Genomic DNA, 24,852 nt, shown 5'->3' with positions numbered 1-24,852 from the left:
TTTACCCCCTCCCCTTCCTCCAAATATTTGCGGTGAAGGTTTGTGGGCAGTTCAAATCCAGGCAAGATATATATAGATCCTGGCAGCCCCGCTAGCCGGTGGCTCTTGTGAGCCTCGGCCAAATGGGTGGCCTGAGACCTGCTCCTGTTGGACCATGTCCGAGGGTGTGCCGATGTCCATCACCCCCGGTTCTTGTGGCTCTGGTTCAGCCGCAGCTGCCAGAAACGGACAGACAGATGTCACCACCTCAGGTCTGGAGGTGGCCGATGGAGAGCAGGGCGACATGTTGGGTCTCGCCATGCTTTACCTCGACCCTGCTCCCGGGGTGCTGTGTGCTGCCGGAGCTCTGCCCTGAACCCCATGATGGCTTCGCTGGCCCTGGTGAGAAAAGCTGTGGCTGGGTCGCTGCAGTTTCCTAGCCTGCATCTCTACAATAAGTGAGGAGGGGAAGGATCTGGGGAGAGCACAGAGGCCGCTGCCGGCAGCGATGCTGTCTGTGGTTTTGCCCATGCAGGAACCGGTCCTGGCTCTCCTGGCTGCATGTGTCTCTCCCCAAACAGAGGTGTTTGGTTTTTTGGCAGAGAGTGAGGGTGTGAGTACATCAAGGAGCCCCTCGGTCGCCCATGCCATGCCCACCCAGCATGGGAGAGCAAACTTCAGCCCCCCGGGGTGAGCCCCTCGCCGGCAGTGTGGCCCTTTGCATTCGTACCCACATTGGCTGCTCTTTTAAGAGAGTATCTGTGCCTTTATTGGACAAACAACCTCCAGAGGACAACAGGAGGGCAGAGGATGGCATTGGACCCTCTTTCCTCTCACCCCGTCTGGGCCGCGGCATGTGGTGGTCACATTGCTCGCTGCTGCCGGAGGAGTATTTCCAGAGGAAAAGCCACCAGTCCTCCCGAACGAGGGCCGACTCTCTGGCAGCAAGGTCTTGCCTCTCCATCCCTGCGCAGGTTCAGAAATGGCGCCCGAAGGGTGAGATTAGGCTCGGGATGCTGCTGTTGGAGCCGTCGCAAATGGAGGCGCTGAGCCCCCAGAGGGATGCCAAAGCCTTTCCTGGGCAGAGAGGTTCATGTGCCTGAGACCTTGCGGCTCTGGGGAGCAACGTGGGGACGCGTCTGCAAAGGGCACGGAGGAGTCAGTCCTGCCCTCGGAGGCAGGTGGGCTGCGGGACAGCACCAGCACAGCCCAGCCCAACGCCCCAGCGCCGGAGCGGGTCCCCCACAGAGCATCACCCTCTAACACCATAGCAACTGTCCAGGAAAAATGTGCTTCTGCTCAGTCGTCTCCCGCCTGAGCTGATTTTTGGGCCCAAGTGAGCGTTATAAATAGGAAACTGGAGGCTGAACGTGGACAAATGTGAATTCAGTCGGCTCAGAGTGATTTTAATGGATAATTATATGTTCTCAATCTGCAGTATTTATACAACCTTTCCAGTTAGAAAAACTAGTTGCCATGCAGAGTGTATTCTCCTGGAGGATTTGTTTGACCTTCAGCACCATTTTTATCTGCAGGATATAATTAGAGTGAAGCTGGGAATGTTACGCATTTGGAAAGAGCTGTGTACCTGGCTCCCTCCCCTCCTGCCTGGGGACGTAATTGCGCGGGAGCAGGGAAGCTCGCAGAGCGGTCCCATTGGACTTGGAAGTGCTGGGGCTGCGATTCGGGGAAGGACGCCCCGTCGGGACAGGGCTGGTGTGTGTTCCTTGCCTTGGGGCTCCTTGAGCTCTGTAAAACTGAAGCCAGTGTTTAAGCCACGGCCTGCGCTGTGTCCTGACGGTCCCTGTCCGGTGGAGTCCCAGAGCAGGGACAGTCAGAAGCAAAATGGTTTTGTGCCCAGCTTAACTGCCTGATGATCAGGTGCTTCTGGCCTAGAAAGAATTCCCAAGAAAAACAGATTTTATCATTTCCCCTCCTTTTTTTTTTTAAGGAATAATTGTTTCTTAATTCTCTTAAAACAAGAGGATGGTCTAACATCCCTCCCTTTTTTTTTCCTTCATACTTCAAATCCAATGTCACTCCTGGGGAAAACTGGGTAGGTCTGCAGTGGTTTATCGGTCGCGCTCCCGTGGCAAAACAAGCAGCTCCTTCTGCTGTTGGCAGTTGCAGGTCCTTATCCCACAAACCCCAAAGTGCGTGGTTAGGGAGAGTCTCCTGTGCTGGCCCCCGTGCAACAGCAGACACGTGCACTGCTGTTTGCAGCGCTGCTGCTTGCAGGGAAGAGGTGGGAGAGGATGGGGCATCTGTTAGGACGCCCTAGGGATGCAGGTCCCATGGCGCTATGGCTGCACAAACGGAGCGGGGCACCGTGGGGCCCTGATGGGACCTTTGGGTTTACTTTCCAGATTATTTGTGTCAAAAAACACAGCAGGGCCTGTTGCAATAGGACGAGGGGTAATGGTTTTAAAAGAGAAGGAGGCAGATTCAGATTGGATATTAGGAAAAAAAATTTTACACTGAGCGTGGTGGAACACTGGCACAGGTTGCCCAGAGAGGTGGTGATACCCCATTCCTGGAAACATTCAAGGTCGGGTTGGATGTGGCTCTGAGCAACCTGATCTGGTTGAAGATGTCCCTGCTCCTTGCAGGGGGGTTGGACTGGATGACCTTTGAAGGTCCCTTCCAAGCCAAACCATTCTATGATTCTATGTGGCGGATGTGTCATCAATACCAATCCACCGACCAGCTCATGCTCACGTTGGAGTGAACCTGGTGGAAAATGTAATGATTTCCTGATGATCTTGTTGCGAGTCCTGAAATACATGTGCCTTCTCTTTTGTCTGCATTGGGGCAGGATGGCCTTGTGTCAGAGGGGAAAAATCCCTGCATGGGGTGATGGCAATGAGAGTCTGAAATGGTGCTGTGCTACTGGATTTGAAAGGCAGTCAGACCAAAGGGCTACCGCATGGGCCTCGGCTGGGCAGTTCCACCAAACCACTTGCTGGGTCCCCTGTCCTGGGTGAAATCAGAGTTGCAGTGTGAATTTTTCACTCTTCATGTCACCCTCTGGGGAGCTGAGCGGGCAGGAAAACCCACATGGGCAAAACCAAGCTCTGCTCTTTGAGAGTGGAGTTGTTCTTCTTTTAACTTGCCGTGCCCAGGAGATGGAGAGGCCACACATGTCCCACTGGCATCAGAGCAGCTTCCCTGGCATTGGGGGGTCCCTTTATGGCCTTATGGGGTCTGGATAGGGCTGCTGGGTGGCAGGAGCAGAGTGCAGCAGCGTGCTCACCGCCGGACTGCGTCCTCTGCAAAAACAGGTTGGGGAGAGGACTTGAGGAGTAACTGCAGCAGGGTGTTGCTGATGGTCAGGAGCCTGTGACCGTGCGTGGTGGGGGCAGAGTTTTTCTGCCCTTCCTGTCTTTGAATTTATGGCTGGTAAAAGAGCAAGATGTTCCACCACACTGGTGTATGTGACACTTTGAATTTTGTCATAAGCTGGTTTATGTTTTCCATGGCAAGACCAGCTGCATTCAGGCTCTTTATTCCCAGTAACAGCATGTTGTGAGGTACATAGAGAAGCCAAGATGTCTCTGAAAATTAGTTATGCCCTACCAGCAAGCATCTGGACCTTTGCAAAATGACCAAAATCTGGAACTCCTGCTGGTGTAACCCACTGACCAAGGACCCAACATCTCAAAGGATGCTTTGCAGCCTTGCACCCCGAGACATGCGTGGCCCCTGCGGCTGCTCTTTCCTTTTACTGGCACTGGTATTCGAACAGCTCCCCGATTGACTGTGTTGGAGAGGAGCCTGATTTCCGCGGTGGCGGGAAGGAGGGCACTGGCAGGCTGGCTGATGCACCGTGTTTAACTTCTGGCTGAGGAAACCTGGGTAGGAAGCATTGGACAGCAGAGCGTTTTCATGTAGATTGGTATTGAAAAACCTTAAACCAAAGCTTGATCCATTCCCAGAAATGGCTGAAAATGAAACCCAGCCATTTTTCAGTGGTTTTTTTTCAGCAGATTTTGCTCTTAATTTTTCTGTCATCACCACTTATGAGTTCATTCGGACATTTTGTGAGCTTATTTTTCTGCTTTGATGCTTGCGCTTGTACTTTGGGTTTTCAGGACGAGGAGTATGGAGACTCGCTGTGGTGTTTGGTGGGCGAGCAGAGAGCGAGGAAGGAAAGGCTGAGTCTCAGAAGCATGAGACTGGGGCACAGGCTGCGGCCTTGAGCAGGGAGCTGCGAGGAGACGGGTCTGGCTGGGTTGAAGCGGTGGGAGGAGAGGACCTGCTCACAGTGGGTCACATGCTCAAGTGTTTTCCTGATGGAAAGTAGGAGCGTTGAGGTCTTCTCTCCACTTTCCCATGGTGTCAGCCTACACTGGTGCCACCCAGGTCTCTGCCAGCAGAGGAATAACGAGACCGAGAGGCTGGGCTTGACAGCAGCTGTGGCATTGGCTTTGGTCCTGGTCTTTGGAGAGATGGTAGCATTCCTTATGGTGTCTCATTCATTTTCTCCATCCTGCCTTGACGAAGAGAGAGGAGGGCAGCAGGAGGGGAAAAGCAAGAGGCAAAGTTTAGGGCTCCCGTGATGGTCATCCCGGGTAGCTGCATGCCAGCCAGGCCCTCTTGAGCACCAAGGGGCTCACAGGAGCTTAGCCACCAGCAGCACAAGGTGAAATAACATCCACAGGCCAGAAAAAGGGGCGATCGCGCATGGAGGGGCTGGGCTTTAGTCCTTGAAGAGGTGCCAAAGTTAGGCGGTAGTGTAGGCAGTGATCAGCTGGGGATGGGGCACTTGGCAGGGGCAGCTCCTCCCCTTCTTGGCCAAGGAGGGGTGTGATCACATTGGTTATGTTCACCCCACGTGCTCTAAGTAATTAACCTTTGAAATAGTGCCGAAAAAGAAGGGTCTGAGTTTCTGAGGTGCTGAGCATCCAGTGTTCTCACGTGCTTCAGTCGAAGCCACATTTGTGCAGCGCCTTTGCAAATCAAGTTCTTACAACCTGAGGAGTAGTTAGGGGCTTTGCCCACCTGGAGACACCGGCTCCGTCTTGGGCTGTGGCTCTTTGGTGGAAAAGCTGGTGGAGATGCCAGTTGCAAGACTTGAACGCATGTCTGTGCAGGAAAGACCGGCTCTGCTCTTGGTGTTCTGCACTTCAGATGCAGGCAGGAGCAACGTTAGCCCTGCTTGTTGATCCAGTTTGGTAAATCACAGCGTATCCCATCACCGAGTGCTCTTTTTCTGAAGTCAACACTACCTGGAGCTCCTTTGACAAAACGAGCCTTTCTGCTGGTCAGTCGTGGTTTTATTTATAAGTTCTTTTCTTTGATTAGAAAGGAAAATATAAAAAAAAAAAGAAAAAGGACTCGTGTTTCCAATAGCCGTATCTCTAGTAGTTATGATTTTTGAAGCAATACTCATATCCCTGTGTGTGCCTCTAAACTATCCATGTATTGTTCAACTTTTTCAGGTCTGAGTGTGTGAAATATCTCTAAAGAAGATAGCTCTGTAAGTGATGGTGTAAATGCATTGTTTGTATGTATTCTAAAGTTTAAATAGATTGTACATATGGGATTGTAAATGAACTGTAAACAGCAATCTATATTTTCTTGAATATATTATATAGCAGTATATATTTGTTAAATAAGTATTCTTGTATACTCTTCAATAACCTTTTAAATATTTTGTACAGATAAGTTTATTAAATATTTTATTGATAAATAGAGCTCTGCAAGATTTTTTTTCTTTTCAAGACTTGTGCCTGTGTCCCGAAACCAGATGGCTCATTTCACAGCAACCTGCGTAAGCCACCTTTAATTCCTGGGCTACCTAAGACGTTAAAACCAAAAATGAAAAAGCCATTCATTTTACACTGCCTTCCTTGGCAACCTCAGGTGTTTTCCAAGGAAAAAAAAAAAAATCACAGAACAGTGTTTGTAATGGATTTATCATCAAAATGTACATCCCTTATCTTCCCTGTGTTTCTCAATGCAATTCACCAGCTTTGACCAGTAGCTACCCAACCAAACAGGATTCTCTCAACTGAGCTGTATAGAAAGTTTTAGAGGCCCAGAAACATTGTATTGAGGATGTAAACGTGAGAGCTGGGAGAATATCCCCTGCTCCCATCATGCTTGTGACTACACAGAGCTGTCCTGATGGGACTCTGCCCCTGCAGGTGCCCAGCTCCCTGTGGTCCCCGCAGAGTGACCCCAAAGCCACAGTCTTGTGGAGGGAAGACCCGTGAGAGAGGAAGCCGATTTGGTTAGGTCTGGTGAAAACATCCCCTTTGGAAATATGGAAGAAATTAGGAATTAGCTACAACTTTTTTTCATCTGCTTTCACTAGGGCATATTGCAAAGTCAGAAATTTCAGGGAGAGTGAGCTGCTTTAGCATGTGCTCCAGCAATGGACATCACCAAAGAGCCTTGGAGACAGCAAGTGAAGGTAGTACGGCTGACTGCCCCAACTACATCCCTATTGCACACAGAACTGTGGACATGCAGATGTGGAATAGGGCACATCTGGAAGCACAGGAGTCTTCAAGGCATCAGGTATGTGTTTCAGTCACAGCAGCACAACCTCAGATTTCAAGAAACAGGAGAAAGTTATGGAGAACTGATGAGAAGTTTGCCAAAAGGATTTAAAAATTAATTCTTAGAATACTGGTATTTTCTAGGCTGTTCCTTCATCTTAAGCACACCCACAAACATGTGGCTCAGTTGGAGTGAGGCATGTTGACTTTTGCTCCCAGCAGTACACTGAGTGACATCCCAAGCACGAGCCACCTTTCGGGCTGTATCCTGCATCCTCACGTGCTCATTTACGGTCTTGTTGGCTGAGGGGTCTTCTGGCACAAGCTCTCGGGCTAGGCACACAGAGGAAGACAGGATGGCATTGGATGACTTGCAGTACCTCCTGCACTTCAAAACCTTTATATTCTGTAAATGGTATTCCTGTTTCTAACAAGTAAGAATGGAATAGCGGGATCCTTATCAAATTTTAAGGGCCCCGTTAGGGAGAAGGAGTAGCTATGTCCTGACACTGGCAAAGCCTTTTTTCACCAATTCCAAGGCATCATACACAAGAATTTATCTTCATATATGAAGCACAGTGTATTTTAGAGCTTGGAGACCTTAAGGTGAGTTTGTTGAAGATGTTCATAAACTGGGAAAATGGTGGGCACCTTCGACTGCCTCTTTCAGTGTGAATTGTTTCAAATAGGACGGCAAAAAAAATCTCATTTGAGCGTCTGACTGGCAAACACTGCAGTCAGGTACAGAGCGAGTCAGATATTTTAAACAACATTCTGTATTTTATTAGCTACTCCAAACTACTTTCCACAACACAACTTCTTTCCTGCAAGTATGTTCCTGCAGCAGGTAGAATGGAAGAGCCTAGTCCATTTACTATCAGCTTAAGCACCTGAAAACACATCGCTCGTTAAATCTCTCCCTGCCTGTTGCATCCGAGCATGCGTCAGCCTGCTTCATAACTTCTGCATGATGCTACTGAGAGCAACGATCGCTTCTGGCAGCTGCTTCTACTCTTACTGCTTTGTCTGCTGCTTGTACTGAAACCCCACCAGCTGTTCCAGAAGTGTATGATGTTTTAATAGTTCCTGGTCACTCACAAACACTCTCTGGATTCTTATTTTGTAAATGTGCCAGGAAAGAGAATATTTGCCTGCAAGTGAAGGGACTCAGAAACTTATTGCAGTTGGGAGTCTGAGTGTGACCTGTGACACAGAGTAAAGTCTCTTGGGTCTAGTGAGTTTATCCAAACCCAGTAATAGTTTGAGGGACTTCATTAATGATAATGTTGAACATCTTGTTTAAAGTCTTTGCTGGCAATTAGCTAGACCAAAGAAAGGGAGGGGAGTGGATGCACCTATAAACCCATTTTTCTGTAAAATGAATACGTAAATGATCTCAGCTGCAGATTATCTATCTGCTGTGGCTCATGTATGCAATCTGTCTCCTGTCAAGAAACTGGTGTTTAGCTTGGAGTCAGACCCTGAATTCTTCACCATAAACACTGGGCAAGCACTCATCAGGCTTCCTAAAGGGACAGACTTCACTTATCCACACACTCTATAGCTCATTCAACGCTGCAAACACAGAGCTGGAGGGAGCAAGAGGAAACACTGATTATTTTGGGAGTGGCTCTGGATAAAAATGCTTAAATGAGTCAGGTGCCTGCCACCCACTGATTCTCTCTGCACTTAGCAGATGTCTACATCTCATGTGAAATCTGAGGGTTTGCAAGTATTTTCGTAAACTTTGCATGCATGAAGTAATAAAGAAGGTGAACTGAGATAAACAAGTTATCAAAATATAGAATCAAGTTGTATTTTACAATAAATGTCTTTATTTTTGATACTGGATTTGTGTACGTTTTCATAAAAGGTATCGACCTAGCAAAACACTTGAACATGAGTCAACAGCACTGAAGCTAGCAGGATTACTCGCGTGGTAAGAATTAAGCACAAATGTGAATGACAGAGATTAGGTGCTACTGCATACAGTCAATTAATTCGCGATAGGTGTCCCAAGAATTCTAAAACAGTCTGAAGTAGGCAAGACCACACTGTGTTTTCATGGTGAGTTGGCACATTTCGACCATAAGCACGTTTGACACTCTTTGCCTGTGGTCATGGTGAACACCACAGGCTTCAGAAGAACTCCTCTTAGGAAATCTGTGAAAACTATACCCAAACTTTTTTGCAATGAGGAGAGTAGCAAAATTTCAGATCTTAGCCTTACGGTAACAGCTTCTAGGAGGAAGGTAGCAATTGAATCGCTATGGTTTTGATAATCTTAGAGAAAATTCATTTAAGAAAATCGTAAGGCATTATCCTGCAGTAGATCTGGTCGTCACTGACCAGACCTAATCTCAGTTTAGGTCTTAATGCAGTCAGTAGGATTTATTATAACGGATCAACATTTGTATAAAAGGAATACACAAGTCAAGTACAAGTATTGCTAAATTAATTCCTCATACAAAGTATACGAATAATGCACTGTAAACAACTGCTTCTCATAAGTGCTTCAGTTTCCAGGCTTTAATAGTTGCTTGTCATCTTTGGTTAATGCAAGATTTTTTCTGTCCTCAGAAGATCCACTACAACAGCTGAACTTTTACAAGCAGAGTCCCTGCTCGGCTACCTGATTCCATATACTCTGAAGAACAACTGTTTTGTTCAACAAGATCAATGTGTAAACCAAAACAACCAAGTGAACTGTACTTTTAATGTTGCTAACATACAAACATGTGCATGTGTATATACGTGTACATACATATACCTCCACATATGTGAACACACAACCGCTCCCTCTGCCACAGGGAGCACCTAGGCCAAGAGACGCATTTAGCTTCTCCCATAAAGCCATCCAACAGGAATGCATGCCAACATCTGGGGCCTGTTCAACACACACACACACACAGAGCTATGGATTTCCAAAGTGAGCACAAGAATTGTTTTGATCATGACTGAATATGGCCCTCTAGAAAGGAGGAAAGTCCCATGACTCTCCAATAACAGAATCAGTTGCACGGGCACAGTCCCTTCACTTTGAACGTATCTGCTTCCTCCCCATGCTGCTGCAACTGTGGTCTCAACATTTCTGCCTCGGGCTTCAGGATCTGTTTCATTACACGGCAGTGTAATTTGAAAAGCCACTGGCTAGTCTCAAAAGCTAAACCAGTTTCTGGTGCGAAGAAGGTCACTTGAATCCACCGTCTGTCTGCAGGTTTGAAAACTAGACCAAAATATCCAGAAACAGAATTCTACTACAAATTGCTCTAAATATTAGTGATTCAAGGGGGATTTAGAGAGAAGTGGAAAGTGTTTATATAACTGTTTAAGAAAAGGAAGGAATTAACTGGTCCTTTTGCATCACAGAGAATGTTTTCCAGTACCATTCTCTCTAGTACCACATTAAAACTGTTAATAAATCATGTAAGTTAGATAGGCACTGCATCATCTAAATTCTTCTGTTTGCAAGGGCAGGACTTCCCCTGACTATATTCCGTAGTGTTTTGTTTATTTATAAATGTCTCTATGAACACCACAGGGAGATTATTTCACAGGTTCATGGCTAGAAAGCTTTTCCTGATTACACTTCGGCTCTGTTCCCCTTACATTGTTTTAATTTCTAGCTATCGCCTGTAACAACTTCTGTTATCACAACGGGTAGGATTTTTTTTCTTGTTGCTTGCTATCTGCAAAGAAGAGGGATGAACAAATGTGAAGAACAGTGTACTTGTCAGCAGTGTGCTATACCAAGGATCTGGTTCTCAATAGTAACATTTCATGCCATTTCAGGGGTCCAACCATGGCAGAGTAATCGCCATTTTCTCACAGTGGACTTTTCTAATTTAAAGCTGCTGAGCAAGCACCATTTTCATGGAATTTGTTAGGAGAGTTAGGCCACCTATAAGTAGTTATATATGGATTCTGCAATCCATTTTAACCTTTTAATACTGGCACTTTGACGAGCATCCTTTACCTTCTCTACAGACAATCAAAAAATGAAACACTTGGCCATGCTCCAGACAAGAGCTGCATATGTGTTCCCTCGCTGAGCAGCCACAGTTACCTTATGGTACTTTCAATGCCCCATGGAGTCCTGGCAGCACCCTAAACCCCTTCTGAGATTTGGAGAAACTGCACACCTCATCTACACACCTCACTTGTACTCCTCCTGAACTCAGCCTGAGCTCTGACTGACCACCAACCCCATCTGACCTGGAGGAGACAACGTTAGGGTTGTCCTGGGGCCCTGGGCTGTTCTGTCTGTCGTGCGCCAGGGTTACACAGACAGATAAGACACGCGGAGAGGGTCAGACCTTTCACAGCATATCAGGATCCATTGCCAGGATCCATCCGCAGGTGGATTTTTATCCATACGAAGTAGCCTGGTGTTTATTTCTAAAGCAGACCAGCTGGGCTGCCCCAAACCCATCCCCGGCAGTTCTCCAGCAGGTGAGGGAGGTGGCAGTAACTCGGGTACACTTGTAGCCAGTGAATCTACTATCAGTGCTGTCTAGAGTGCTAGCAGACAATAAATATTCCACCCTTTGCCAAGTCCTGCAGAGTCCTGAAGACACAGGACCACTGAATCAATAAAACTATACTTTGGACCAGCCAGTCTCTCTTTAACTTTCTCTAAAACATCTCAATAGAAAACAAGCCATAATCTATAATAAACAGAAAAAAATAGGACAGACTCTCTCACAAAAAATTACACGTTCACAAAATAATTACATCATTTTCTTGTTAATCACAGAAGTTGTGTTTATAATTTGGTCAGATCATCCTGTAACCAGTCTGTGATCATGGCAGCCATCTCCTTGCTGGCATCTAGCACAAACGCGTGGCGGAGCCCTTTCTCACAAAGTCGAATGTCCCCGTCTGGAAAATCCATTTTGATCTCATCGTAGTAATGCTGTGGACACCAACTGTCTCCAGTTCCATAGTAAAAAATCAGCTGGAAATCAAAACATATCAAACCATTAATTCAAAAAGTTACTGATAAAGCAACCAATATCCAAACAAAGAGCAATGAATTACTTGGAAGTAAGCGATGCTTCATGACCCAAGGTATACTGTAAGGAATAGCAAATTGGTAGTTCTTGGTTGTTTCCAAGTCTGTAATTATGATTAAGACACTTAAATGCTCTGTGACTCAGTTTCCTCACCTGTAAAAATGTGGAGGACAATACAGGCTTAACTCTGAAAGCAGAGATCTGCTGATGAAGTCTGTCTGTCTAAGAAATCTGTTATATGGATCAAAACATTTAGTCATCCATGGAATCCAGCCCTAACTAGGCAAGCTGCTGTGTTTTCCCTAGCTATTAGCTGTTTTCCATGTCAGCTTTCTAGCTATTTGATCAAACAGCAAAACTACCATTAAACTTGATGCTATGTGCCAGCTGAAGGAGCTAGCCATTATGGCTTTCTTCTGGATATAAACTAAGACAAAGTAGGAGATTACTCCACATTTGTGAGTAGCTCAGTCTTACCGGCATCTATTAGGTGTGATCTCAAATCACCTGCTTGGTTGGGGCCAGTTGGAGTAGCATCTATTTTTCTTAACCTTCATGTTAGATGTAAATTAGAGGTGATTCACCCAGTTGTGTTAGAATAACAGCAATTAATGGTCATTCTCAGAAGCAAAACTTTTTTTTTTGCTTGGAGTTATAATCATAGAATCATAGAATGGTTAGGGTTGGAAGGGACCTTCAAAGGTCATCTAGTCCAATTCCCCTACAAGGAGCAAGGACATCTCCAACCAGATCAGGTTGCTTAGAGCCCTGTCCAACCTGGCCTTGAACGTTTCCAGGGATGAACCACCTCTCTGGGCAACCTCCTCCAGTGTTTCACCATCTTCATTGTAAAAAACCTCTTCTTTATATCTAGTCTGAATCTACTTTCTTTTAGTTTGAAAGCACTTTCCCTTGTCCTATCACAACAGACCCTGCTAAAAAGTTTCCCCCAGTCTTTCCTACAAAGCCCCCTTTAAGTACTGAAAGGCCGCAATAAGGTCTCCTCAGAGCACTCTCTTCTCCAGGCTCAACAATCCCAACTCTCTATCTTACCTTTGTGAAGTGCTGCCTGTGTAGAGCACAGGTACTTCCCAGAGATCAATCATTAATTTTCTTTTCGGTTGTAAAGTGGAACTAAAATTCTATCGAAGTCCATTTTGTTTTGATCTTGCCCTGATAACCTTGTTCAATGACATACGTGAAGCAGGTGCTACAGGGCCCACCTAAGCACAAAAGTCAATAATTCCAGGCAAATATCACATTCAGTGAAGTCTTTTCTCTCTGTTAGAAATCCTGAACGCCACTCTTTCCCAAGTCATCATTTCCCTCCATTTTCATATCAACTTTGCATGCTATAGCTATGTTTTATGATTTCTATAAAGTATCTGAAGGGATAGTAGTTGTCTGGGAGAGAGTAAAAACCTATGGATTTAAAACTGTATAAGAACAAGATTAATGATGAGGACTCTTTATGCTAAAATGTTTGAATGCAGGTAGCAGAATGATGTTGATTGCTCAACATATCACACACAGAGCTTGGCCCAAGTCCATTACTCTCATTTGTTTCATATTTCATTTCTGTAATTCAGTGAATAATTGAGCAACGCTAACATAAATTAAGAGACAAGCAGTTTTCATTCATCACAAAGATCTTCAGTTCCATCATTTTTGTAGCCATGTGGAATATAAATAAATGCACCCACCGGAGCAGACGGGGGCTAAGAGCCCAGATCGTGTTTCACAAAATGTTACAAGATTTTGTCTAACTCACTTTTCTCTTGTTGAGGCATACCCAAACCTTGGACACTACTGACGATTGGCTGTATCCAAAATATACTACCTCAGTTGCATAGAGACAAACCCAAGTTGTACTTGTACTTATATGTAAAACATCGAACCATCCCATATTAACAAACATTATTGGTTTCCTTTGTCACTCACTAATTTCTGGAAACAAGGTGTGTTGTTTACTTTAGCAGAAAATATCTTTTGATCTTGCCTTCAATTCATAAATCACAGGATGTCACACTAGCAAAAATTCTTCAAAAAAGCCAACGTAAAATGGCCAGCTGCATTCAGGCTTTTTGAAAGCCAAACATCTGACCGAATCATGTTTAACCCCAGGCTCTGTCACCAACAGATACAAAAATAAAGATTATGAAACTGAAAAAAAAAAAAGAAATGGAGCAACTCCAGTTTAATGGAGTAGTCCTTGAAATTATTAGGTATTTTGATAGGCTCGTCATAGGGTCTCACCACATAATCATTTAGAAAAAGGTGAAAAGTCATTTACACTTGCAAAGATGGACAAAATACTTGACTTAGTCTGCAAGAACTGTGAAATGGGCTGTTCTCCAGCTAGAGTTGCAAACTTGAGAACTCACAGATTTGGAAGTGCCCAAACAAAAGATTTATATGCATTCTTAGCTTCTCTCTGGTATCTTTGCATTGTGGTTTAATTTTTCATTGCATGACCCTTGACTCATTCAATCCACTGACAGGATGATGTACAGCTGATGAGCTGCTATCTGACTATTTTTTTGTCTTCAATTCTATGTGTGGTCTGAAGATTTATTTACTAAATATTTCATGGTTTACAGACAGAACTTTTTTTTTTTTTATATGCATTCCTCTGGCACATGCCACTACAGGATTTGCATGCTTACATTTATTAATTTAGTTTTGCAACACCTTAGTGGCCGTTTTAATATCCACTTTGCAGATGGGGAACACAGAAATAATGTCAAACTACATACATTAACTTGAAATGTAGTGTAGTCTGAAATACCTACAGCTGGTTTTCCAGTATGTGCAGCATTACACAGTATTGACTACACTCACACGACAGCACTCCTGGACTTCATGGTTTCAAAATAGAGGGAGATAGATTTAGATTAGATAATAGGAAGAAATTTTTTTTACAATGAGGGTGGTTGAACACTGGAACAGGTTGCCCAGAGAGGTGGTGGATGCCCCATCCCTGGAAACTTTCAAGGCCAGGTTGGACGGGGCTCTGAGAAACCTGATCTGGTTGGAGATGTCCCTGCTCCTTGCAGGGGGGTTGGACTAGATGACCCCTGAGTGTGCCTTCCAACCCAAACCATTCTGATTCATTTGTGAGTGCTCTGAAACACCATCTATCTGTCTGTAAAATGGATTTCAAGGTCTTAAATGAGATACCCAGAAAACTGAGGACAAACTGTGACCATCTATGAAAAATACTAATAGCTTCACCAACAGCCCATTCTTGGATGTGAAGGTTGGGTGCCTTTACCATGAAGCTATCCATTTTTACTTCATATAGTTCCTTGTTTCTTTCAACAGGCATTTTACTGCTTCTGCCCCAAATGAGGTAGGAGTTCTGCATCCTGCTGCCTCCTTTATTATGCAGCTCTTTTGGTTAATGAAAGAGGAAAAAGGAAAAGTGATGTTTTAATGAAAGACCACCTCTTGATGCATACATAAAAGGCATCTGAATTAAGATCAGTGCTCCCTAACTTTGAAATGCTTGGTAATGCAACATCAACTGGTTTTAGCAGAGCTTGTGTATACAGTCTGACAAGACTTCAAGGAGGTAAACCAAAACCCAGGTCTTTCACATGTGGCACCTACACAGTGCCAGCACCTCTACATCTGCTCCTTTAGGCCTCTGTCCCTTAAGGTGATGGTGCAATTGAAAGAAGCAGCATTGTCAGCTTCTTGCCAGAGGAACATGGGACATCTTCCTGCTGGGTGTCACACTGGGGGTGTCCAGCACAGAAATTAGTGATTTAGTTGGATCTGTGGTGTGCTTTTGAAACAAATGTAATGTTTGTCCAGATTTACCTTGCTTTGGTTCACATCATGGAGTAGTCTCAGAGCGCATGAACTCCTTTCAGCTGAAACTAAGGCAAAAACGCTCTTCAGGATCACACCTAGTGAGCTCCAGTTACTAATCAACATTCAGTCCATGGGATCACACAACTGTTGGCTAAAGTAATAACCCTCTGAGATGCCTACATTGGAAACATCAGGTCCTCACCACTTATCTCTACAAATTCTCTTCTACTGTGCTGCTCCTGTTTGTAAGACAAACATAGCCAAAGGCACCTGCTGAGAACAGGAACAGTAAGATTTTGGAAAGTTAGGTTCCATTCCAAGCAGAAAAGGGTTTCTGTGATCTCATGCAACTTAAGACTGGCACTCTAGTATATCCTGTTTGGTCTCCACTGCAGACAGCTCGTGTGTCTTATACGTCAGTGTTGCTTGGGTAGCTCAAATCCACCACCTTCAGATAGCACCATAAGCCTAGTTTGGCCGAACAAATGGAGCCTTTGGTTCCTCCTACCTCCTCCTCCACCTCTCTGTTTACCCCTCACTCACTAGTTCCCTCTGTACTAGCTCAGCAAGTATCTCCTCTGCACTGGAATGAATAACCTCCTTCTCCAAGCCAAGAATTGTTACCATGAAAAAACAACACATTTTCCCCTGAGTCTTATTTGTAGACACTGTAGAACTCTTTGGACTGAAATAAAAAATAAGCAGTCACGGTAGGATAGACACTTGTGTCATATATGCAATTAAAGTTTGGGTACATTATACCCAACTAACTAAGAACAGTTTTATAACAGGAAGACCTGGGGAACTTTATTTGATGCTGCAGTTATTTTGTCTGTGTATTTCACGTGCAGATGTTGGGGTGTGGGTTCTGTGTGTCTATGTGTGTATACCTGCAAAATCTAAAACTTCAACATACATGTTTCTCAATTACAAACTGGCAACAGAATTCAGAATTGCTTTCAAAATGCTTCCCTGTTAACAAATTACACAATAAAATATAAAAGAAGGATTGCAATTAAGGTGTAAATTTTCAGTGATCCAGATGGTGGCACAGGGCCTATGAAACCCGACAGATCGGCTGTCACTTGTGGTGTTGAGGGTCTCCCTTTGAACGACAAAACGTCTGCGCTCTTTGCCTATGTCAACCACAGCCACAAAAGATACAGATGTTAGGATGTTACCTATTTTCCTAATATATTAAGACAGGCTCATTTTAGACATATTTAAACAAAAGTTTCCAGAATCCAGATGTTCTCGTCCCCATTTTAACATCAGGAGTTTGGCTATTGCAGCACACAGGCAGGCAGAATTAACGAACCGCATATAACCAGAGGCAACGGGATATGATTTGCAAGGATCTGTAAAGTACGTATCTTCCTATGGACTGTGCATGGCTGTAAAGACATCTTGAGTCAGCGCAACCACCAAACCAGCAACAGAAAACCGCTGCCAACCTAAGCATTCAAAAATGGTGAGTCAAGCCCCCGAAATAATGAGACTAGCTTAAAACCAAACAGATTTACAAAACAATAAATAGAAGGTTCTTTCTATTTTTCTTCTGGGCTTAAACTTGTCAATATTTGCATTTTTTTAACTTTTCTGCCAGGAGGGTGAGAGGATTATTTTTTATTCTTCTGCAATATTGAATGCTGAGGCTTCCAAGTACTCCTGACGCGAAGGGAAGTGGCAGCTATCACTGGGCGTGACAAAGCCTCTATACGATTCCTGATGTGGTATCTCCCCTGTTACGAGTGACTCAAACACGTACTCTTTCGGGATCTGCCGATGAGGGCAGAGTAAAGGCGATGTGGGTTATCTTTGCTGGCCATTTCAATACTGTGTTTGAAACAGTTATGCAATTTCTAAGTTTCAAATAGTTTTAAAATAACAGCAATGTTCTCGCAAGCTGTTTTACCATTAAAGTGCTCGGAAGCATTTTCAGCCTTAGCTTCTGAAAAATACAACCCAAGTCAGAACAGGGCTCTGTCAGCTGAGTACCCTGTAATACGGAATGTGTACTCAGACACTGCACAATGATGGCAGCTGCTAAGTAAACATCAGAAGAATCCGAGATTCGTATCAACAGGATGTTTACATTTTAAAGAGTTTCTAAGAAAATAATAAAGATTTCCTGCAGTTGACTCCATTGGCACTTGTTTTAGTATGTATGACAGTTCACAGAAGTATAAATTACAGAGAGATTTCTTTTATGCCTCTTCTGTAGCTGCCATAGGTCAACACTGAAAAACATATCCAAAAAGTTAAAAAATATTAATCGAGTTTCCTCTATCTCTCTGAAATTTGGTAGATGTTATAACGACTTCAGGATCTGACTACATCGGCAGGCAGCACTCCAGCTGATGGCACAGTGCGAAGGGCTGATCTCTGTGGATATTAACCAGCGGCACACGTGCAATGGCAAGCGAGACTGTACCAGTGTCCTTGCTGAAATCCTCCTCTCGGATACATTACCTTTTTATCAGTGTTACTCCCACGTGCATTCGCTGGATGAGACAGCAGCTTCTCTCCGGCTGACATCTCTCAACAGTAACAAGTGGAATAGTTTCATTTGCTCTTGGATGAAAATTAGTTTAAAAGGCATTAGCCCAGAATTAATTTTAGTTTCAAATAAGGTTTATACAAAACGACTTAGCTTCTCTGGAATTATGAAAGCGTCTCCACCTTACCCTGCCAAAAGAATAGTAGAAACGACATGGGAACAGACTGGTTTGGGACACGCTTTTTCTTTTGGACTTGCTTCAGTTGTACTTTGGCTTTACTGATCGGTTTCTGGGAAGAATTCAAAGAGCTGGCGTTGCCCTGGGAAGCTCTGAATGCTTTGGGATCCGGTTCTCCGAGACACCATCTCTCTTTCCTCGTGATCCAGCCGTGGTTGAGATCAGCCAGTTTGACAGCAAGGTCTTTGGAACTTGCTACTCAGTTTGTTTTACCAGAATTGGGATTTCTCACTTTTCAAAGGGCAGTGTGAACCCCAGATTTTTCTGCTGCACCATTTGAGACGAGGCAGTTGACAATCTGGGGTACATAATGCTATTTTTAAATACTAACCTGTAAGGGCTGTAGTGGAGGTGTAACGGGTAGTTCGAGTATTTGTGGTGATTTTATGTAACATAAGGAATGTGGCCAGTTTTGTTAAACCAACATAAATAATAAACAAACCCAACTTCTTGGTTTGGAAAGGGAACGGAGAAATATTTTACTTTCAGAGAAATAAAGATGCAAATCCTGAGACACAGCCAGGTGGAGTGGCTGTTTCGCTCATGATTCAAGATGTGTTATGCCTCTCTGCGGTGTCAGGTACGGTGTTCGACCAAATGGGCAGGGTTTAGGCTCCCTGTTTTCGTGCCTTTGTCAGTGTTAATTGGAAATTTGGCAAATCAAGGAAGGGGAAAGGCCTTCTAACTTTGCTGCAGTTGGTTAGCAATGCTACTGGCAGCTCTGCACGTAGACCCAAGAGATCAAGTGAGGCCACTTCTGCTTCCACTTTCTCACAGATAGCAAAGGGTCAAACTCAATGCCAAGCAAAAATACGCTTTTATAAAGGATGCACCAACAAACCAGCATGATGAACTTATTTATACTATCTATGTTTCTTTTAAAGACTTAAAAGTATTTTGTGGGTATATATTTAGAAGTGTCAGGAACATTAATATTTCAGAAGTCAAGTCTGTATAAATACCAAAATAAAAACAAACAGACCTGAAACGACTACTTAAGCAATACTATTACTGGGTCAGATTTTTCCAACCATATTTACTGCAAACGCTATTTCCCTCTGAATATCAGCCCGACACTGTCTATAGACTGGTTCCACCGTCTGGGACTTTATCTATGGTGAATCAGTCAGATCTCTCTCGCAACAGAAGGATCAGCATCTGGCTGTAAATAGCAATTTTGTCCACCACCGCCCAGTGAGCCCTGCGGCAGATGGAGGCAAGGCAAGCTTTGGCCTCAGTGATTAATGGGTAGTGAGGGCTGGACAGTAACTTCTTCTTAAGTATTCTTCAGAAGGCTGGGGAAATACTGATGGTTTTGCTTGTGATATACCTGCTCCAAAATCCTGGAAATCCATGTTGTCACTTCTTTATTGGAATACCACACAGCATGAAAAATGGTAACAGGAGCTCAGTTATAGAAAAAGAGAAATATCACAGGCAAGGATATTGGGGTGCACTGAACTTTTTGAATGCTCACTGGGATCCTCTTCCAGCAAGGAGAGAAACTGCTGATCCATGACTAGGCACTCTGGGTGCTTCAAAGAGAACGTTGTTCTTGTGGTTAAATCACACAGGCACCAAAATCCCAAGCACATGTGCAACTTCCCTGACTTCAACTCTGCACCTCCAGGGAGTGCAGGCCAAAAAGGATGTGGGATCAGCCAAAAAAGAGGTGTTCTTGGCTCAAAAGAGCACTTTGCACCTATTCAGAAAGAGTGTGTTTGGAAGGTTTTTCACAAATGTAGGCAATCAGCTCACTCAGGCTGTGGGCAGGCAAAGCATTTGTAGTATTCTTTTAGCCACTTACCTTCAGATCATGCTCCTGTCACCGGGAATAATTACTTAAACCCCTGTGGATGTCTACAGAGACTCAAACAAAAACACTTAGCACATCAAAACAGCTGCTTTGGGGGTCAAAATAGTTCTTGGTTGCTCAGTTTTAAAATTTTCTCTAGCAAGGACAAAAGAAAAACCACCCACAACGCAGACTTCCTCAATCTGAGGGAAGGTAGGTTTCTGTGCCCATAAACTTTCAGTATATCCTTTTTCCCATTTAATTAAAAATGATTCTTCTTAGACCATAGATTTTTTTTCATCTTTGTATCTCTAGCTCAGATGTTTCCTGTCTTTTTCCTTACGCAATCAATGTATCTCCTACACCAGACCACTGGCAAAACTAAACTAAAGAAGCATATAAACCTTTTTCGGTTTAGCATGCTAACCAAAAGAATGGTGATTTCGAGTTGCTGGAGGAGATGATTTATGGTCTTAAGAAATTATGAACCACTACAGAAAGTTCACTGCCAAACTGATTCAAGACTTCCTGAAGTCTGTGAGAGCTCTTCTATTGATTTAGATGGGCTTTGGAGCAGATCCTACACTTAAAAATAGGACTACTGAGTATTACACGCAAAGTAATGAACAAAATATATCTCAATAAATGTAAGACCTGAGGGGTGATTATTTTTAAGCAAAGTTTCTTCTGTAAGCAGCCTAGTTTTACCCTTTAATGCGGTATCTTCTTGGTCACAACAGGCTTATAATTTTACTTGACAGAAAAAAAACCAATAAGGCTAAGTCTTAAAATAAAGCCATGAATGTAGCATTAGTTAACTACTGTAGAGAGCTTCTATATGGAAATATAATTGTCCACAGGCACGCTAGTGAATGCTCAACATAACCATTTTCCCTTTCCTTTTTAAATTTTCACTCTATTTGTAAAATGTCCATGATGCTCAATACTGATCCATCTTTTAAGCATACAGAATTACACCCACTTCCTTTTGTGCAAGAATGACAATAAACTTCCTCGAGTACGGTAGTATCTTTGCTTCCAGTTTCTTTTAGGAAAGGGAGTTGGTGCTATTACAGTGAAACAACATAGCTCAGCTGGCTTGGACACAACCACCTAATGATAATTAACCATCAAAGCTGAGCAAATCATGTATCTACATCCCCTACCTTATCTGCTTGGTTTTTCACAACTCCTTGTGCCATTGCAGTAAGAAGCCCACACTCATGTACTGCTTGATCCACATGAACAGCTTTAGAGGTAATATTTTAAATGCTCTATCATATATCACTTTGTTAGAAGAAGGTCTCCATCCTCCTCATACAGTTCCATTGCTACTTAATGTCCGTAACTTCTATCTTTAGAAGATTATAAGTGCAATACCTCACTTAATTATCCAAACAATATTCCAGCTCCCATTCTTTCAACATAAATCTGAGCCATCGGCATTGTTAGACTAAGAATCTGGGGTCTGGAGATAAAATTTCTCCTGGTCTCTAACTAGTAATAATTATAGCTAAACCTAGGCATGGAAAGACTGGAATAATTTCGTGTCTCTTCTTCTTTCTTCTTCAGATCACAGAATGCAAATAAGATCCAGAAATAACTTTTCTATTCCACAGCAGCTGGCAAAGCCAGGTGTTAAGATTGGCTTTTAGCATATGATCACAGAGACTACTAAACAGTATAAATTTTTTTTAAGTGACAGTTTGCCAGTTCTATAGCGACTTGGACTATAGTTCCTGTTTTTATAAACTTCCAACCTTTATAAATTAAGCCCATTTTTATTGTCAATACACTTCAAATTTAACATAATGCCAACTCAAAAATTTTTCCTTAATTCTTACATTCCCAGAAATTACTAATGAAAAAAGAGAAGCATTTTGCTTCATTTTTAGACCTGCTTTTTCTTCAGTTTGCCAGCTGCTTATAAGCTCGCTTCAGCTTTTTGTTTTCTTGAGTATGTTTGCCACTTTAAAAGTATGAGGACATAGAAGAATCAATAAAAGAAAGTTAACACAGGTTGAAAAACGCTCCAGCCTGCCAAGGCCATGCTTAGACTGACAGAGTCAACAAAAGCACAGACGAAGCAGACCAAGACACCTGCAAATTCTTACTGTTGGCTGTGGGCCTTCATTCAGTACAAGAAATCAGTATTTTTGTTACGTGCAGCATCTGAGCAAACTACCTGAAGACACTGGAGCTGCAGCTGATTGTCACCACTGTCCTTCTCATCCAACCAAGCTTTTATGCTTAACTTCAAGCACCTGTGCTTGCCATTACAATTTCCAAAAACACCTGAAGTCCTGATCCTGCAAACTCTTCACTTTGGTACCCTGACTAACACGGTAACCTGCAGAGTCATTATCCTCAGTTTCAGGACACCAACTGGCCCCACCAGCCTTGCCTGCGACTCTGACCTGCACTCCCTGCCCATGGGTCCAGGGCCTCCATCTCTGTCCTTTGCCTTTAGTCTCTGCCTCTCAAGCTACGTCATAGGAGTATCTGTCTCCAGCCTTGTCCCTGGCCCCGTGTCCTAGACTGACACTGGACCTACATTTTACGCAGCCTGTTACCTGGACGGATCTCACTTTGCAGCTTGCTTTCCCCCATGTCTTCGGCCACGTCTTCTGGATGGACTCTGTAGCCTTGTCTCTGGCCCTGTCTCTTTTTGCTCCTGACTGGGTTCTCTGGAAGGACACTGGACCTAGTTCGTTGCTTTGCCTTGTCCTGGCACAGTCGATGGACCCTGTTACCCTGCCCCGCTTGGGTGCTGTGGGACTGGACCCTGCTTGGTGAGGGCACTGCCTGTGCTAGGGTCACCCTTGGCTCATGGCACCCTGTCCCTCAAGGACCAGGCAGACCCTGCAGCTCTCTGACACTCGGAGAGGTGATTCAGTCAGTAACATCAACCGTTTTCCTTGAATTCACTGGGCTTTGCATCAGCCCATGGAAAGTTTTGTTTAAGACAATGAGAATATTTGCAGTCTGCAAGATCAGCCCTTCAGTTTTGGGGAGATTCTCCCCAAAGTGCAGGAGAATTTTGAATGCTCTGCAATAAAAATGTGAAAAACTAGGCATGCCTAGAGCAGTGTAGTGTTCCTTGTTCGCATGTGCTACTTCAGCTCCTTAAAAAAAAAAACAAAATTGAAACATCTGAACATACCTTTAAAAGTGCAGAGAAGGCAAATGGGATGAGTAAAAACCAAATCAATTTTCAGCCAAAAAAGACAGATTTATGAAGTGAACTTCGTTCTATTTACAAGGCACAAAGTAATCTTACAGAGATCTAGGACCTCTGTCCTAGAAAATTCCATTCTCCAAGGAAAATTTCTGCCAGTGCAAAGTGCTGGAATCATTCTTCCAGCAAAAAGACAGGGATGATACAAAAAAAATGGAGAGGAGGAATGGGACACAACAGAATAATATGTTTTGCTGATTATCTACTCACACAGAGGCTACACCAATAGCAGTTTATTAAATGTGACAGTTTTCTGGCTCATAAGCCATCTGGAATTGTCTGACCATGGCCACACTATTAAAATCTCTCAGCCTCCAAAACAGAGTGACCACATCAAAACTCCAATTAGGACCAGTTCCTGGCTTGTGCCAACCCCTGAGCTGTGCCTGGGAATTGACTGGGAGAATGCTATCAGTCCAGACCAAAACAGTACCAGCATCTCTTTCAACAATAAATCCGTACAGACAAGAAAGTTCAGTGCAGAACAGAGGTTCCCAAAATGACTCCATTTAGTTGTATAGCAGTAGCTCCCGTCTCTGAGGAACACACTTTCTGGATCTTTGTCTTACACTACAGTCAAATGGCTCAAGCAGTGGAGCCATAATAATTTTGCCGACTCCTCTCTATTATGTTTTGGTGCTATGGAAAAATCAAGCTTGCAGAACAAGCTACCCAACACAGATGGTACATGTTCTGCTTGACCTCACCAGCAGGAAAGCCAGAGGATCTGGTCAATCAGCCTGCACTCATGTCTTGGCTGGCCACCTGCCTGTCTGATTAGAACCCAGGTAACTACTGGCCTCACTAGGAACCACATCTTAGGCTTAGCCAGAACATGGACTGTTTCTTCTCCACCAAGGAAAACACACCAGATGGGATACTACACCTGACACTGGTGAATGCTACATCTGCAAAAGTGTGGATTAATGACACTTTAGTGATCAGTGATCCCTTTAATGGCTTCTAAAAAGTCAATGACACTAACATAAAAGCAGAATCAAGCCCACTGCAATTCAGGTTTTGCATAAAAATAACTGTGTGTAACACCTCCTCATGCACGTGGGCTTCCTGTGAAAACTCTGAGGATTAAATACTTACCTTCTTTAAGTTTTGCTTTATGGTTGTACTGTCTCTCTCCACAACCTTCATCATTTCTTGACTTGCCATATACAAGATGTTGGCTGCAGAAAAAGAAGCATTCAATAATGAAATTACATGGTAAAGTTTTATAAAAAATAATACAGGCCCAACCCCGCAAAAAGTTAAGGCACATAGGGCAGTCGTCATCTTGACAATCCCACTGAAAAGAATCCCACTGACAGAAATGGCAGAATTTATCTCAACTAACTCAATCATCAAAAAGGCATATAGATTAAATTAATTCACCTCCCATTAATTTATTCCATAAGTAGGAAAAGGAAAAGACACCTTTGGAACATAACTCTATCCATCTGCCCATGGTGATGACTCTCTCTACCGAACAGTAAAGGAACTTTGATGACTACCTTTCACTACATACTTTTAGAAAGGTAAAGGTAAGCATGATAAACCACCCATGAAGTGTTTGCAAGAGTGGACTTTTAAATACAAAGCATTCCTTAAAAGGTATTATTAATCAACAGATTATTAAGTTACTGACATTTCAATATGCAAGTAATCCAAATATTTAACATAAAAATAATAAAAATAATAGCAAATACAAGTATCATTGAAAACTGCAGTCCTGCATAATTCTGATGGTACTTACCCAGGCAGGAGTAGA

General features: G+C 43.6%; 1 protein-coding gene across 2 annotated transcripts in view; it reads right to left on the bottom strand.

The window, feature by feature from the left end:
- Positions 1–8,297: 8,297 nt before the first annotated feature.
- The window catches only part of LDAH (lipid droplet associated hydrolase), a 131,838-nt gene continuing 115,283 nt past the window's right edge, over positions 8,298–24,852 (bottom strand). For both annotated transcript variants that reach the window (XM_086745642.1, XM_086745641.1), the window contains exons 6-7: positions 24,189–24,271; positions 8,298–11,442 (exon numbers count right to left, since the gene is read on the bottom strand). In XM_086745642.1, the coding sequence (XP_086601768.1) occupies positions 11,251–11,442; positions 24,189–24,271 (275 nt within the window). In that variant the 3' untranslated portion in view covers positions 8,298–11,250. The remainder of the gene's footprint in view (positions 11,443–24,188; positions 24,272–24,852) is intronic.

The sequence above is a fragment of the Chlamydotis macqueenii genome, chromosome 3 (assembly GCF_036417535.1).
Source record: "Chlamydotis macqueenii isolate bChlMac1 chromosome 3, bChlMac1.mat, whole genome shotgun sequence".
In the NCBI taxonomy this organism is placed as follows: Eukaryota; Metazoa; Chordata; class Aves; order Otidiformes; family Otididae; genus Chlamydotis; species Chlamydotis macqueenii.
The sequence above is the reverse complement of the archived record's forward strand: the minus strand, read 5'-3'. Positions and strand labels throughout refer to the sequence as shown.